Here is a 13,373-nt window from a genome sequence, read left to right on the forward strand (position 1 = left end):
GTCTGTTTCAGTGAAGCGCACATTTGCAAACTAGATACCAAATATTTGCGACAACTCTTCGAAGCATTGTCTCGAATTAGTAGGTTGTATGGAACTCACCAAACTGATCCTGATATCAAAGGAGAACACACGGATGTGCTCCGGTAGTGAATGGAATATTAATGTGGTTACTTTGCTTACCTGTTGCTCTGACGTAACCCCTTACGAGTTTCGCTCGTGAGACAGTGATGATCTTATCAGATTAATACGGTAAATTCACCATATCTGATACAATTAGTCTAATAGAAAATAGTTGAGAGTGTAGATCATTGCATATGTTATGAAATTTGTAAGCCTCACTTGAGAAGTCCCTTACATGTGCAATAAACCGTAGTGCTGGTCCCGAGCAGAAAACATCATCGGTTGGTCAGCTCGACTAACAGAAAAAAGTCTTGTATTACGATTGCAAACGAACAATGGATGTCAAGTATTAATGACACCGTTGTCAACCAAGTCCTCTAGTTATGATACATTAATTCGTTAATACTCTTTGTGTGATGATTGTAGATGAGGCAGGATTTTGAGACGCATTAGTACTTTCGCAGTAAATTGACGGCAGTCAATAAGTCGTGGAACGGTCTTAATCTACCCATAGTGTGTGTATGTGTGTAAAACATTTTATTAGAATAGCCAATAGCCTGCATAATTTGCGCTGTGAGTACTCGGCTGAATACAGTTCAGTCGAAAATAAATACTATAAGTTTACTTGCATTGTACTGCGAACCGTAAGATTTCTGAAGTGTACCTTGTATATGTGCAGCCTGCAAATATTACGTATGAAAAATTTATTTATTGATAACCCCAAATACGTATAACTGGAGACTCACAAGAACGTTATCTTCCATATGCGGTAAGTAAATTACATGTAAAAAAGACAGAAGTCACATTAGCTCGTACACAACATTATACACTAGAGATGAACGTATTGTACTGGGTAGTTTGTCTCCTGTAACGCAGATGCCTCTGAATACGGGCATGTTCCCTATACTAGTCCGCCAGTAAAATGAAAAATAAAAAGAACACTCCATTGAGCAGCGTAAGTCAGTGCAGGTATGTTAACATTATATATTTTCAATTTCCGAAGTTTTTGCTCAGTAAAAATTAAATATGTTTGCAACATTGGCAATCGGATCAGATTACTCACATTTATATTTTTAATATACACGCTGTATGTTGGAGTCGGTCTGAAGCTTCCACTGAAAGGGAGAAAAACGACAATTGAGAGAAAAATGTCAAAAAGAGGTCAGTGCACGCAGAGAGCAGCGGTGGCCAGGGACAAGTTTCCCATCTGACAACGGCCGATAGCATGACGATAGCTGCGTCACATTTTCCGGTACTTCCTTCACTGCATTGCACATACTTCCTACCCAGCTGTTTGTCGTCATCAGACACATCCGTCCTTGTTCCTAGTTCTAAGTAAACTCCAGGAAGAAAACTGAAGGAACGAAGAACAACGTGGTGTCGCAATTTATGCGTTAATTCGTAATTTTGGTTCACCAGTTCCATTGTAATTATGAGAAACACATCGCAGTAGATAACTTTGTGAAAACCGATTTCTTTCTGCGACAAATTGGCTGCAGTTAGTTGATTATGTGGTGTAGCCTAGTGGAAACGCTGCTGCTTCACTTAATGTGTTCTCAAAAGTACAAGATTTCAGTACAGTTGAAAATTATCTGCTTATCAATCATTACTCGAAAAAAAAAGTTATTAATTCTTGCCAGGCTGTGTTGCCGTGGACCATTTTGCTTCTTAACCACACGACACAATAATTTATTTTACAAAAGTGTAATTTGCTTCTGGTCAACGCAAGTATACACAGAGTATTACTGTATTCTTGAATAGAAAGATAAGGTATCTTTCTTACGCAGTAACTAAAGTCAGCATAAGAATTTTACCGCCCAAATTTTTTGTCTCGAGCTCGCGTCAGATGAAAGTTTCGTTGTTTTAAATAAAAAGGCATAATTTTCTTTCTCCGTTAACTGAGTCAAAATGTCACCGGTGCTCTCTCTCGACAGGCTTTGCAGTCGACGGGAGTTTGTTAAGTAAATGCGACAACCAAAAGAACAGGAGCTAGGCGAGATTTTTTCCGTATTCCAAATCTGAGTGGCCTTATTTGTACTCCTCCTGCGACTCCACTAATGTTGCGTGGAAGCCTACTCTGTAGGCGCTGTACAAGCGCCACTTAGTCACTTCACACGACGGTTTCGAAACCGTGACGCGCTTGTCTTTCACAGTTAGGGTTGCCCAAGAGTTTTCAGCACTGACCTGTACCGTGACTCAGATCACCGACGATCCGGAAGCAGGTGACTCAGGAACAAACGCAAGACACTAGTAGCGTCTTCATTGAAATGATGCTGAATATTCTGTCCTCGCGCGGACGAGTCATACGCTGAACATCATCTCGGTGCATAGTTGCGAAGCGTTATGCCGCCCTCGGACGGGACGTAGATTTGCTAGTTTAAAGCATCGGCACATTGAAGGCCTCGCAGATGTTTGTTGAGTGTAGTGTAATGGATAATTCGCAGTTTCATGCCCTGTTTTCGGCGTACATTTTTTTATTACCTTCGTGTTTTCGAAAAGATGCTTATCAGGTTAATGGAAGTATATTGTGTAATATTCGAATCTATGTGCATACAAGAGCGCTCTCCGTCCAGGAGTGAGAGAGATTGTGTAAGCGTACCCAGCGAACATAAACCTGTGAATTGTAAGATTGCGGTCTACATTACTACCTAGTTCCTGCGAAATTCGGTATTTACGTATTAATTCAAAAATGTTTCCTATTTGTGGGATACATACTTCCTTTGGCAATATTGCGTATGGATGTGCGCACACGCACCTACACCAGGTACAAAACATTTAACAGCAGTATGGCAGTAAATAAATGACCTTCAACTTTGTGTTCAAGAGAGCGTGCAGTACTTATAGTAGCAGCACCTTGTGTACTTTGTTTCTAATCTCTTGTATTCCACATCTACATTTATTCTCCGCAAGCCACATGACGGTGTGTGGCGGAGGATACTTATATACTTCTGGTACCGCTATCTGAACACTCCCCTTCCTCCCCTCCCCTCCCCATCCTTTCCCTGCTCCATTCGCGAATGGCACCTGGAATGTATGATTGTCGCTGAATCACCGTATTAGCTCTAATTTCTCGAATTTTTTCGTTGCAGTTATTTTGTAAGACGAATATAGGAGGAAGTAATACTGTATGTTGTCCGACGCATCCGGGAACATGCTCTTTCGGAATTTCAGTAGCAAATATCTCCGTGATGCACAATACTTCTCTTGTAGCTTATGCCACTGGAGTTCGTTGAGTGTCTGTGTAACGCTCTCGCGCCGATTAAACGATCACGTGACAAACACGCCAGTCTTCGTTTCATTTTGTCTCTCTCTTCTGTTATCCTTGTGAGGGTCCCAGACTGACTAGCGATGCTCATGAATTGAAGAACTGCTCAGACAAACCTTCTTTCGTGAATGAAATTCATTTCCTTGAGATTCTTCCCATGAATCTCAATTTGGCATCTGCTTTTTCTAATATTCGTTTTATGTTGTCATTACACTTACTGTCGCTCCGGATGATCACTAGTTGGCATTATACCGTGGTTATTGTTTGCAGCTGTTTGTCATCAATGTTTTAATTGTACAGTAGTGGATTTCTTCTCCCATGTATGCGCAGTGTGTTTCATTTATTTACATTCAGAGCCAACTGCTAGTTCTTACACCGTTCATCAATTTTCTGCGGGTCTTCCTGCATTTCGCCAGTGTCCTCACGCTGCTCCTTTTTACACTCAACTACATCATCTGCAAACCATCTCATGTAGTTATCCACAACATTATTTACACATAGTGTAAACAGTAACGGTGTATTGTGTGTGTGTGTGTGTGTGTGTGTGTGTGTGTGTGTGTGTTAAACCGGGGACCTAGAAACGACGGAGAGGCTTCGTCCCGTCGTAGCCCTCAGTGGTTCACAACCCCACAACAGTCCACCCACACCGAACCCAGGGTTATTGTGCGGTTCGGCCCCCAGTGGACCCCCATCTTTGCGGAATTCATGTTGATTTTTGTAGAGGAGATTTTCGTTCTCCGAAAACGTCATAATACGTGAGCATAAAGCATGTTCCATAATTCTATAACAGATTGACGCCAGCGATGTAAACCTAAAATTATGTGCACCTGTTCCTAGACTACTCCTCGAAAACGGGAATGGTCTGTACTTTTTTCCAGTCGATAGGTGCCCTTCGTTGCTCCAGCGACCTGCAACAAACTGCTTCTACTGAACAAACAGTGATGTAATAAGATGGTTCTTACGGTTTTACAAAAAAGTGAGAACGATGAAATATTGTCTTCATGTGAAAGACTGTTGTATATTTGTATCGCAGTATTTGTAATGGAAATATAGAAAGTTGGTATTCTTACTGGATGAACATTGGAATTCTCTTATTGCCTTGTATCATGTTCGTGGATATTTAAGTTTTTGTTTGTGTGCTACAGGGTGACCCAGAAGTGCGTTAACATTTAAAAATTAAATACGCCAGAAAATAATGTAGGTAGATAGGTAAAAATGGACATACGCGCAACAACCAATGATCACACGGACTGAGGTCTGAGGACCTGGAAGGCTAAGCCTGACGGAAGGGGGTCATGTGCGCAAGAGATCTTCCACACGTGGAGCAATATGGTGTGGAGCGCCGTCCTGCTTAAAAGTCATACGCTCCAGGTGTTATCAGCCAGGCTAAGGAGTTGTAACGCGGCGTCACTGACTGGTTGCTGTTCAGCGCCATCTGTTGGCCTGGTTTTGCACTCGTTGTTGGTTTCAGTAAAACACCATGTCATTTCAGGAGTGTGTGTAAAGTTTTTCCTTTCTACGTACATTGTTCCGTGAATTAGCGCATTTTCAAATGTTATGACTTTTGGGTCACCCTGTACATACAGAAGACGGATAGCATATGTAAAAGAGCGCAAATGTGCATTTTAACAGTGCTAACGTAACCGTTTTACATGCGGCCATTTTCTTAAACTATGTTCCGCGGTATGATTACGTGCAGAACCTGGTTTCGCCCTCATCATGTAGGGGTTCGGTGGTCATCGAAGCGATGGAAAAAGCCTGGTAAACAACTTAGTAAACCGGGACGATGGCTTCAAGTTGGATTATTTATGGAATTCGCATGTAACTCATATCCGCTTTCGCAGATATCTGTATCGGTCTTCCTGAACATGCTGTAACTTCATCTAAAACCCACTTCAGGACTCAAGACAAAACTGTAACTTGTCTCCTTTGCTGTAAAAGGTAGTGATGCTACCTGAAAGACCATACATATGGGCATTTATAGAAGCTGCTGACAGGGGAGCATGTATTCTTTTTCAGCCAACATTTCCAGCGCGGAAAATAATTCTGTCTCGACCACTGTTGTGAGATAAAGACGATGAACAGGCACATCATATTTTGTCGTCGGCGAATAGGTCTAGCTCAGATACGTTCGTTTCGCAGAAAACGTATTTTTAAGTAATAATATGTAGGCCTTGTTGATAAATCATTTATAGTTAACTTATGAAATTGTTAATTCTGTTATTCTTTTACCACGTGCCATTATAACCTCTGGCTGTGTTACTGACGCACGCATTTTTCTTTCCAGGATCAGTATGACAATATATCTCTCCACACGCAGAAAGGAATAGACTTTTTAGAAAAATATGGGCATTTCATCCGAGATCGCTGTACAATCGAGTTGGAGTACGCCGGGAAGCTGCGGTATGTCAAATAAAGCAATTATTTTTTTAACTAACTTCAAGTTTGTTAAGTGTGCATCTTTCTTCGCATATAGTTATGTATCTTACTCGTCAGAGATCTAGAGGTAGCTATTGTTAGGCACAGCACATATTTAACTATTTGCAATATTGTATTGCTTGAAAATAGTATTTAATATAATTTTCTGTGAGAGCAAAAATTGTCACGTGACCAACGTTTTAAATTTTCTGTATGGGACATACATTATGCACTGCCTTTTTGCATTAAAAAATTTAACAACTGATTTTTTACTTATGTTAAGTGACATAGTTTTGTGATTCATTTTTCGTGATCAGTACTGTTGTTCAATAATTTTGTATGATCTTAACAAAGGTAATCTTAGACGGATTCGTGAAAGGTACAGTTACTGGTTTCGGTTCCCTCCTCCGCGTTGGCAAGGTTTAACCATGCTTGGAAAAGTTTACAACAACGAGAATTACATTAAATTCCTCGTCAGCCACTTTCCAGAGTACTTCCAAATTATTGTAGACGTTTCATTATTTAGGTTTCAGCATTATTTGTCCCCTCTTCCTAGTTTTGCCATTTATTCTGCTCAATTCTTAGTACTCGCTTCGAAATGTGATAGAGAGAGAGGCAGTGAAGACACTAGTGTGTTATCGGCAGGGCGGATCGTGTAAAATAGTCCTCTGGCCCTCCATATTCAGGCCTGCCGTTATTTCCGGAAATAACTTTTGGTGAATACGATCGTAATGCAGTCGGGTCATATATTGATGTTGTAGTTACAGGATTTTAATCACACAGGCCGTTGTTAAATTAGATCTCTTCGATTTTTCTGGTGATCAGTTTATTCTCGTTAAACATGGCGGTGTTCATATTATTCACTCGTGAATTCCAGGACTAACGACACTACGTATTCGGGACCGGGAACCGAATTATGATGATAAATTGATTCTGTACATCAGAGTGCATTACGGTCTATTTCATATTTTCCCGTAGCCTTTTAATCTTTTAAATTTGAGACCCGTCATATAGAGTTCAGCAATTTCTCTCCTGAATTATATCGGCAATACTATTATTATTTTACTTACCATGGGCAGTTATAGTAATGTGACCAAAAGAACACCGCGTCATTAATGCTCAAAGCATCAGATACACACTTCCGTAGTTTTGTAAATAGGCAGGTGACGCAGTTGTTAAGACACTACTATTATCTATAATTTTCAGTGCTATAGTATTTGCAGCTGCGATGAATTTTTTGAATGATTTCGTGATGCCTTCAGCTGCCATTCTCTTTATTTCATGTACGATTGTACTATTCCGACCTTGGGTAAAGTATTTTATGGATGATTTTTTAGTAGTGTTGCAAACTGCTCGAAAGTAACGTGCTCCTAAAACACCTCTCTAATTCATTTTACGTGCATAACACGAAATCATAGGGGCAACGACATGCATGGCTTGATTTACGACTAAAAATCATCTATAAAATACTTGAAAAGCACCTAATACCGAAATTCTACAATAGTACATGAAATAAAAAGGATGGCAGTTGAAGGCATCACGAAATCATTCAAAAAACTACTATTATCCTTGAAAAGTGCGGTTCAAATCACCTTTCGAATGTTAATATTCACATTTTGTATTTTTCAAAGTCATGTCAGGTGAATATATTCATGGTTACTTCAAATAAGGCCACAGCTAATAGACTGTTCCAGTATTATTAAAAAAAGCGCGAAGTGTGAAACGAGCTCTTTACGAAAGGAATCGGACATTTTATCCACTATAAATTATGATGTGAAAATGCTGTTGTTGTGTAATTCACATTGAAAATAGCAAAATCACTGCATCACTTGTTCTTTTCGCGCGCCAAACCCGATGTATTTCAGAAATTTAATCAAGTTTTAAGCCCTGTGAGGTTTAAATATGCATAAGTTTGATGGCTACGTGTGAGTGTTGACCTGATTGTTAGTGCAGTGCTCCGTCATATCCTCTCTGCAGTTGAAAACTGTGTGCCGGACCGATACTCGAACTCGGGACTTTTGCCTTTCGCGGGCAAGTGCTCTACCATATTCTTTCATGGTAGAGCACTTGCCCGCGAAAGGCAAAAGTACCAAGTTCGAGTATCGGTCCGGTGCACAGTTTTAATCTGGCAGGATGTTTCGTATCAGCGCACACTCCGCTGCAGAGTGAAAATTTCATTCTGGGAAGTGGACATATTAATCATAATGAAAACCTGCACTCGAATTTTAGGTTACATGTGTTGACGCGTTTTTGTATCCTTCATTTTACAGAACCTCACACACACACACACACACACACACACACACACACACACACACTATATACCAGTCATAGTATTTTGATATGAACTGACACGCATTTTCAAGATACTACTGGCATCTTACTATCTAAAGTCTATTTGCTTCTTGCTGCAGTCTGTGATGATGCATTGAGTGAAGCTACTGTTTCCTCTGTGATACTCCATGATTGGCACAGTGACTTTATTTTCAATCTATAAGAAACTCAGTCGGAGCATAATATTCATTGCCCAGTTTCCATGAAGTTAACCCACGTGCAATCGCAAACAATGTGAAAAATGTCTCATCAGAGCGTACGTGCCTTTACCAGTTGCCGAGTAGCTTACGCAGTCTGTAAGACAGTGAAATAGCTTCCTCCCGGAACAGAGTTAAAATAATCCCATTCTACTTATGACACAGAGTTTTAGTTTCCCTTCATTATTTGGTGATTCATTCAGTGGTAATTTGAGCAAGGTTACAACTTCTTCATTCGCAGTTAGCCGACTCGCAGCTCCGCTTCACGTGACCTCGATGGCAACGGGTGGAAGACTGGAAGACTAGAATGTCCCATCGAAGAATTGATGAGCGACCGGTGGGGGGGGGGGGGGGGGGGGGGCAGGCTTGGTAGTTCCAGGTCGGGAAGAAAATCGACCGTGTCACCCATTAAAGAACCATCCCTTCTTTCACCTGCCACGTAAAATCTAAATCTAGATGGACGAGCGTGGATTAGATCCCTAATCCTCCCGAATGCGAGTTCAATGTTTAACCATTGCGCTGTCTTCTGTACCAGTGAACGTTAGGTACATTTTTGTTTTCTGGCTTGTTTCCCATTCAGCAATAAGTATGTTTATTGAACCGGGGACTTAGAAACGACGGAAATGCTTCGTACCGCCGTTGCCCTCAGTGGTTCACAACCCCACAACAGGCCACAGCAGTCCACCCGCCCCACACGGAACCCAGGGTTATTGTACGGTTCGGCCCCCAGTGGTCCCGAGTTCGTGTCTCAATCCGGCATGCAGTTTTAATTTGCCAGGAAGTTTCAGGAACTGCCTGCTTCAATGTTGCTTGTGAGCTGAAACACACATTACATTATTTTTCATTAAGTTGTGATTCTTGTTTCTGTTTTAGTGCAGATCATTGCAATTACGGCTTTTCCCTCCAAAACCTAGGATGCTTTCTCTGTGACCCTGTAAATACTAGAGCTAAACAATGTAGAACAACAGCATGCGTTACAAGCTCAGCATTCTGTATTACTTCATTTCCTTATTTGTAACATTTTAAAATTGTACGTCGACTTTAGATGACATGTCAATCATAGATGTTCTTATCTCTATTTAGTGAACGTATTTTCAGTCATGTTTTGAACATTGTCCCGTTACACTTTATTAACTATGTTTCGCCGCAAGGGATATCGGATTTTCGAGAGTAAATTAATGTGGAGTATGTCGTTCTTCTTTTCAAATATTCCCATTTCTTCTTTCCTTATTGTCTTTTTGGCATGCAGTTGTAGTAATTAAAGTAGGCACAAATGCGGTGATAAAATAGAAATGATTAGTGTACATTCGCATTCTCTTTACATCGTTCCTTTCTTGTTGCTCCCATGCCGATGGATTGTTTCTGTCGCAATCAGTATGCGTGATAGGAAGCTACCCTACAGACAGAGGGATCTATTTTTATACTTGGCAGAACTAATTACATACTGACATAATCGTCGGTATTGCTTTCGTTTCCCAAAAGTTATAAATATTTCGATTTCGGTAAAGAAGCTCTGTATTTCGCCAAGATGTCGAAGAAGACGGTCCCTTACCTACTGGTTGTATGGAGTAAGATGTGGAGACGGCGGTTTGAAAGCGGACAGAAGTAGTACGAGGAAGGGCGTCCCTTACCTCAGGGATCGCTACCTGGTGAGGGGCAAGTGTGGCAAATGTCCGGCATTCCTTCCTGCTCGGGTAGCAGCGCGTGAGACCGCGCGGCTTGCCGGGCGTGCTAATAATTGTGTAGTACTCATTGTATCACAAACATTGGGTCCGGCAAAGAGTTTCGGCATTGTAGTGATACACCAAGGCAAGTTATTTATGAGACTCCTTTGAAACTATATTCGTGAAAATACATTCTTATTCGTGTTAACTGCGCTTTACTGGTCACTGTCGTTTGCTATATTCGGACGGGCATTTACAACAGCTCACTTCCTTATTCGGTGATTACTCTCAACTACAAGTAATTCATCAAACATTTTAGTAGTTGTGGTCACAATAAAACCTAAAATACAAATTGCTCATTCTAGTTTCGCTTAACTAGCAACTATCCTCAGATTACGCTTACTAACTAGTATTTTGTGTAATGTTGGCAACATCTTCACTATTAAGTATAAGTCAGATCATGCTTCTTAAAGAAACCGTATCTGAGCACAGTGTCGGCTACAACACCATCGTTACTGAGTACAACTTGTAGCCTGCGTACTAAGGAATCTGTACTAAGTAAAATGTTGGCCACATCATCCTTAAAAAGTGTAACTCATCAATAATAATAAAAAAGTTGGCCAAAGCATGGCTGTTGACGTATAAAATAATCATAAGACTAGGTAGGCTGTTCAAGAATAAAACGATCAGAAGACTAGTTCATACATGAATGGCCATGCTTTGACCAACGTTTTACTGTTCACGAGTTACAACTTTTTACTGTTCACGAGTTACAACGTTTTACTGTTCACGAGTTACAACGTTTTACTGTTCACGAGTTACAACGTTTTACTGTTCACGAGTTACAACGTTTTACTGTTCACGAGTTACAACGTTTTACTGTTCACGAGTTACAACTAGATACGATTTGTTATGGCATTCATCGTATTCAGGTACTGTGTTTCTTTAGTAAACTTGATCTGAGGTTACACTTGCTAAAGCCGTCCTCACAGGGGACGAGGCAGCTAACGTTGACGTAGACACAGACGCTGACAGGACAGCCACCCTCACGAGAAACAGCTTCGGCGGCATTCGGGACAAGCTGGTTACGTGATTTGCGCACATCAGCGCGCTGCAGCGGCCGTTGTTGACTTTATTTGGCTCGCAAACCACACAGTTTACGAAACGGACGCACGTAAAATGGCTGCGTCAACTCGGTTAGCGATTGTCGAAGAAAGGCGGAGAAAATCGAGATTAAGATTCTGGATTCGTCGAAGGCTTGAATAGCGAATTTCTGGTAGAGTAACACAACATAATACTGTACAGCGATCTGAGATACATACTAGTAGAACTTATTCGTTAACTCAATTGAATTTTCATCCCATTTCTCTTTTAAATTGGATATTGCCACAGAAGAAGCTGAATAGCACAGTCACCGTGGTGTAGTGGTTATAATACTAGACTGTCGCATGGAGGGTCGTGAGTTAAAAACTCACCTGAAGTGTAAAATTATAATTTCCATACTCGGTTCCAGTATATTCCAGAAGTATCCATAAATGTCAAGAATCATTGTACTGGAATGTTCTATAACTGTATGTATATATACTGGATGTGTTCTGGCCGGAGGCAGTTCGCTCCGCGCTCTTGTATGTACAAGTACTGAAGAAACCTTCGTTAAGTGAAGTTAGTGTTCGTCATTCATCTAATTACACTTTCTTCTACGTGACAATATAATTAAGGTAAAGCGTCTAATGTCTGTCTGCGCGTGCATAATATCCAACACTTAGAAAAAACGTACTTCATCAAACAGAGTCCAAGATCGAGATTAGTTTCATAGTTTCATTCAAATGGAAGATGAGATATTTACCGTCAAGATACAAACATGAGCCAGTCCAGTTTTACAGAAAATTTCATAATAGCAAAAACTTTCAGTGTGCAACTTGCGTTTACTTTCAGATGTAGACTGGCAGTCAAGATTTCTGGCCACTGGGGAAACATTCTAGTCCAGCTGTTGGCTGTTGCAACAAGAATTGCAGTAAATACATTTTGTAATAACGAACATCAGCTCTTGAGTGAACGATTCTGATAAATGAATCAAAAATGTCCAGTCTTTTAGAGAACAAAAGATAAGAAGGAAAAAAAAGATTTCTCGGGAAATCTTCTACCTTACACTTCGAGCTCACGACGCTACCAACTGCGCTAAAGCTCCGACATCGCAACTAGGCCTCCGTATATGACACACACTGCGTACAAATGTCATTATTTGATGTTTACTATGCAAACTGTACCAAAATGGCGTGCTTTTGAAAGATCGTCATTGTGCCGTAGGATTGAAACAGTATACATTCGTAACAGAGAAGTTATAATACTAAAAACTTCAACGGCAGGAAGCCTTAACTACTGATACGTAGTTGCCTGTCATCTTATTATAAAAAAATCGTAGCTGAAACAACGGTTTTTTTTTTTTTTGAGAAAAAGCGTTGAAACAGCTTATATTCATACCATGTACTCTCTGAGGAAGAAAACCCACCGATTAGACGGATAACGCCATAAAGTGTAGCGACTCATATTTTCTGCTAGTTACGTAAAACCATGTCGCATCTCATTGGCCACGTTCCTCTCTACAAGGCCAAAATCTGGCATGCCAGATTCTGTGTTTTACGCTCCACAGCGTAGTGGGACGTGCAATTCCACGCTGTTCCGTCACCACCTCCTAGTCCACGTGCGTTTTCCTGTGAGAGGACGGCTTAACGAAGGTGGTGTGGCCAACATTACCCATAAGTATTGATTCGTTAGTTACATGAACTTATGATGCTTCTTACTCAAGCGAAACCGGTAATCAGCAAGTTTTAATTTTATGTTTTATTGGGATCAAGACTATTAAAATAACAACTTGTACAGACAGCTCTATCTCCTTCACCCGACGATATCTGGTCTTGCAAATAAATCATTCTACCGACTGTGCCGGCCGCTGTGGCCGAGCGGTTGTAAGCGCTTCAGTCCGGAACCACGCGACTGCTACGGTCGCAGGTTCGAATCCTGCCTCGGGCATGGGTGTGTGTGTGTGCAGTCCTTAGGTTAGTTAGGTTTAAGTAGTTCAAAGTCTAGGGGACTGATGACCTCAGATGTTAAAAGTCCCATAGTGCGTAGAGCCATTTGAACAATTTCTACTGACTGCTTGTTTGTCCTGTCTCTGTTTTACCCTTGATAGTGTGACTCGGTGGCTAAGTGGGTGCCAGACTAAAACTCAAAAACTACAGGCTTCCATCCTCAGTGAGTCCAATGGTTTTTGTCATGTGATGCTTATTTCACCTCAGGCACCGATTTTAATATGCGAAAATCTCGTAGTTGCGCCGTGGTCCGAAGTCCACGTCATATTGTATGTCCCTCCTGTAA

At 40.9% G+C, this 13,373-nt stretch overlaps 1 protein-coding gene across 5 annotated transcripts in view; it reads left to right on the forward strand.

Annotated features, from left to right (window-relative positions):
* The window catches only part of LOC124556796 (formin-binding protein 1-like), a 358,048-nt gene that overhangs the window by 116,591 nt on the left and 228,084 nt on the right, over positions 1 to 13,373 (forward strand). For all 5 annotated transcript variants that reach the window (XM_047130811.1, XM_047130808.1, XM_047130809.1 and 2 more), the window contains exon 2: positions 5,673 to 5,788. In XM_047130811.1, coding sequence (XP_046986767.1) covers positions 5,673 to 5,788 — 116 coding nt within the window. The remainder of the gene's footprint in view (positions 1 to 5,672; positions 5,789 to 13,373) is intronic.

Source organism: Schistocerca americana, chromosome X, assembly GCF_021461395.2.
Source record: "Schistocerca americana isolate TAMUIC-IGC-003095 chromosome X, iqSchAmer2.1, whole genome shotgun sequence".
In the NCBI taxonomy this organism is placed as follows: domain Eukaryota; kingdom Metazoa; phylum Arthropoda; class Insecta; order Orthoptera; family Acrididae; genus Schistocerca; species Schistocerca americana.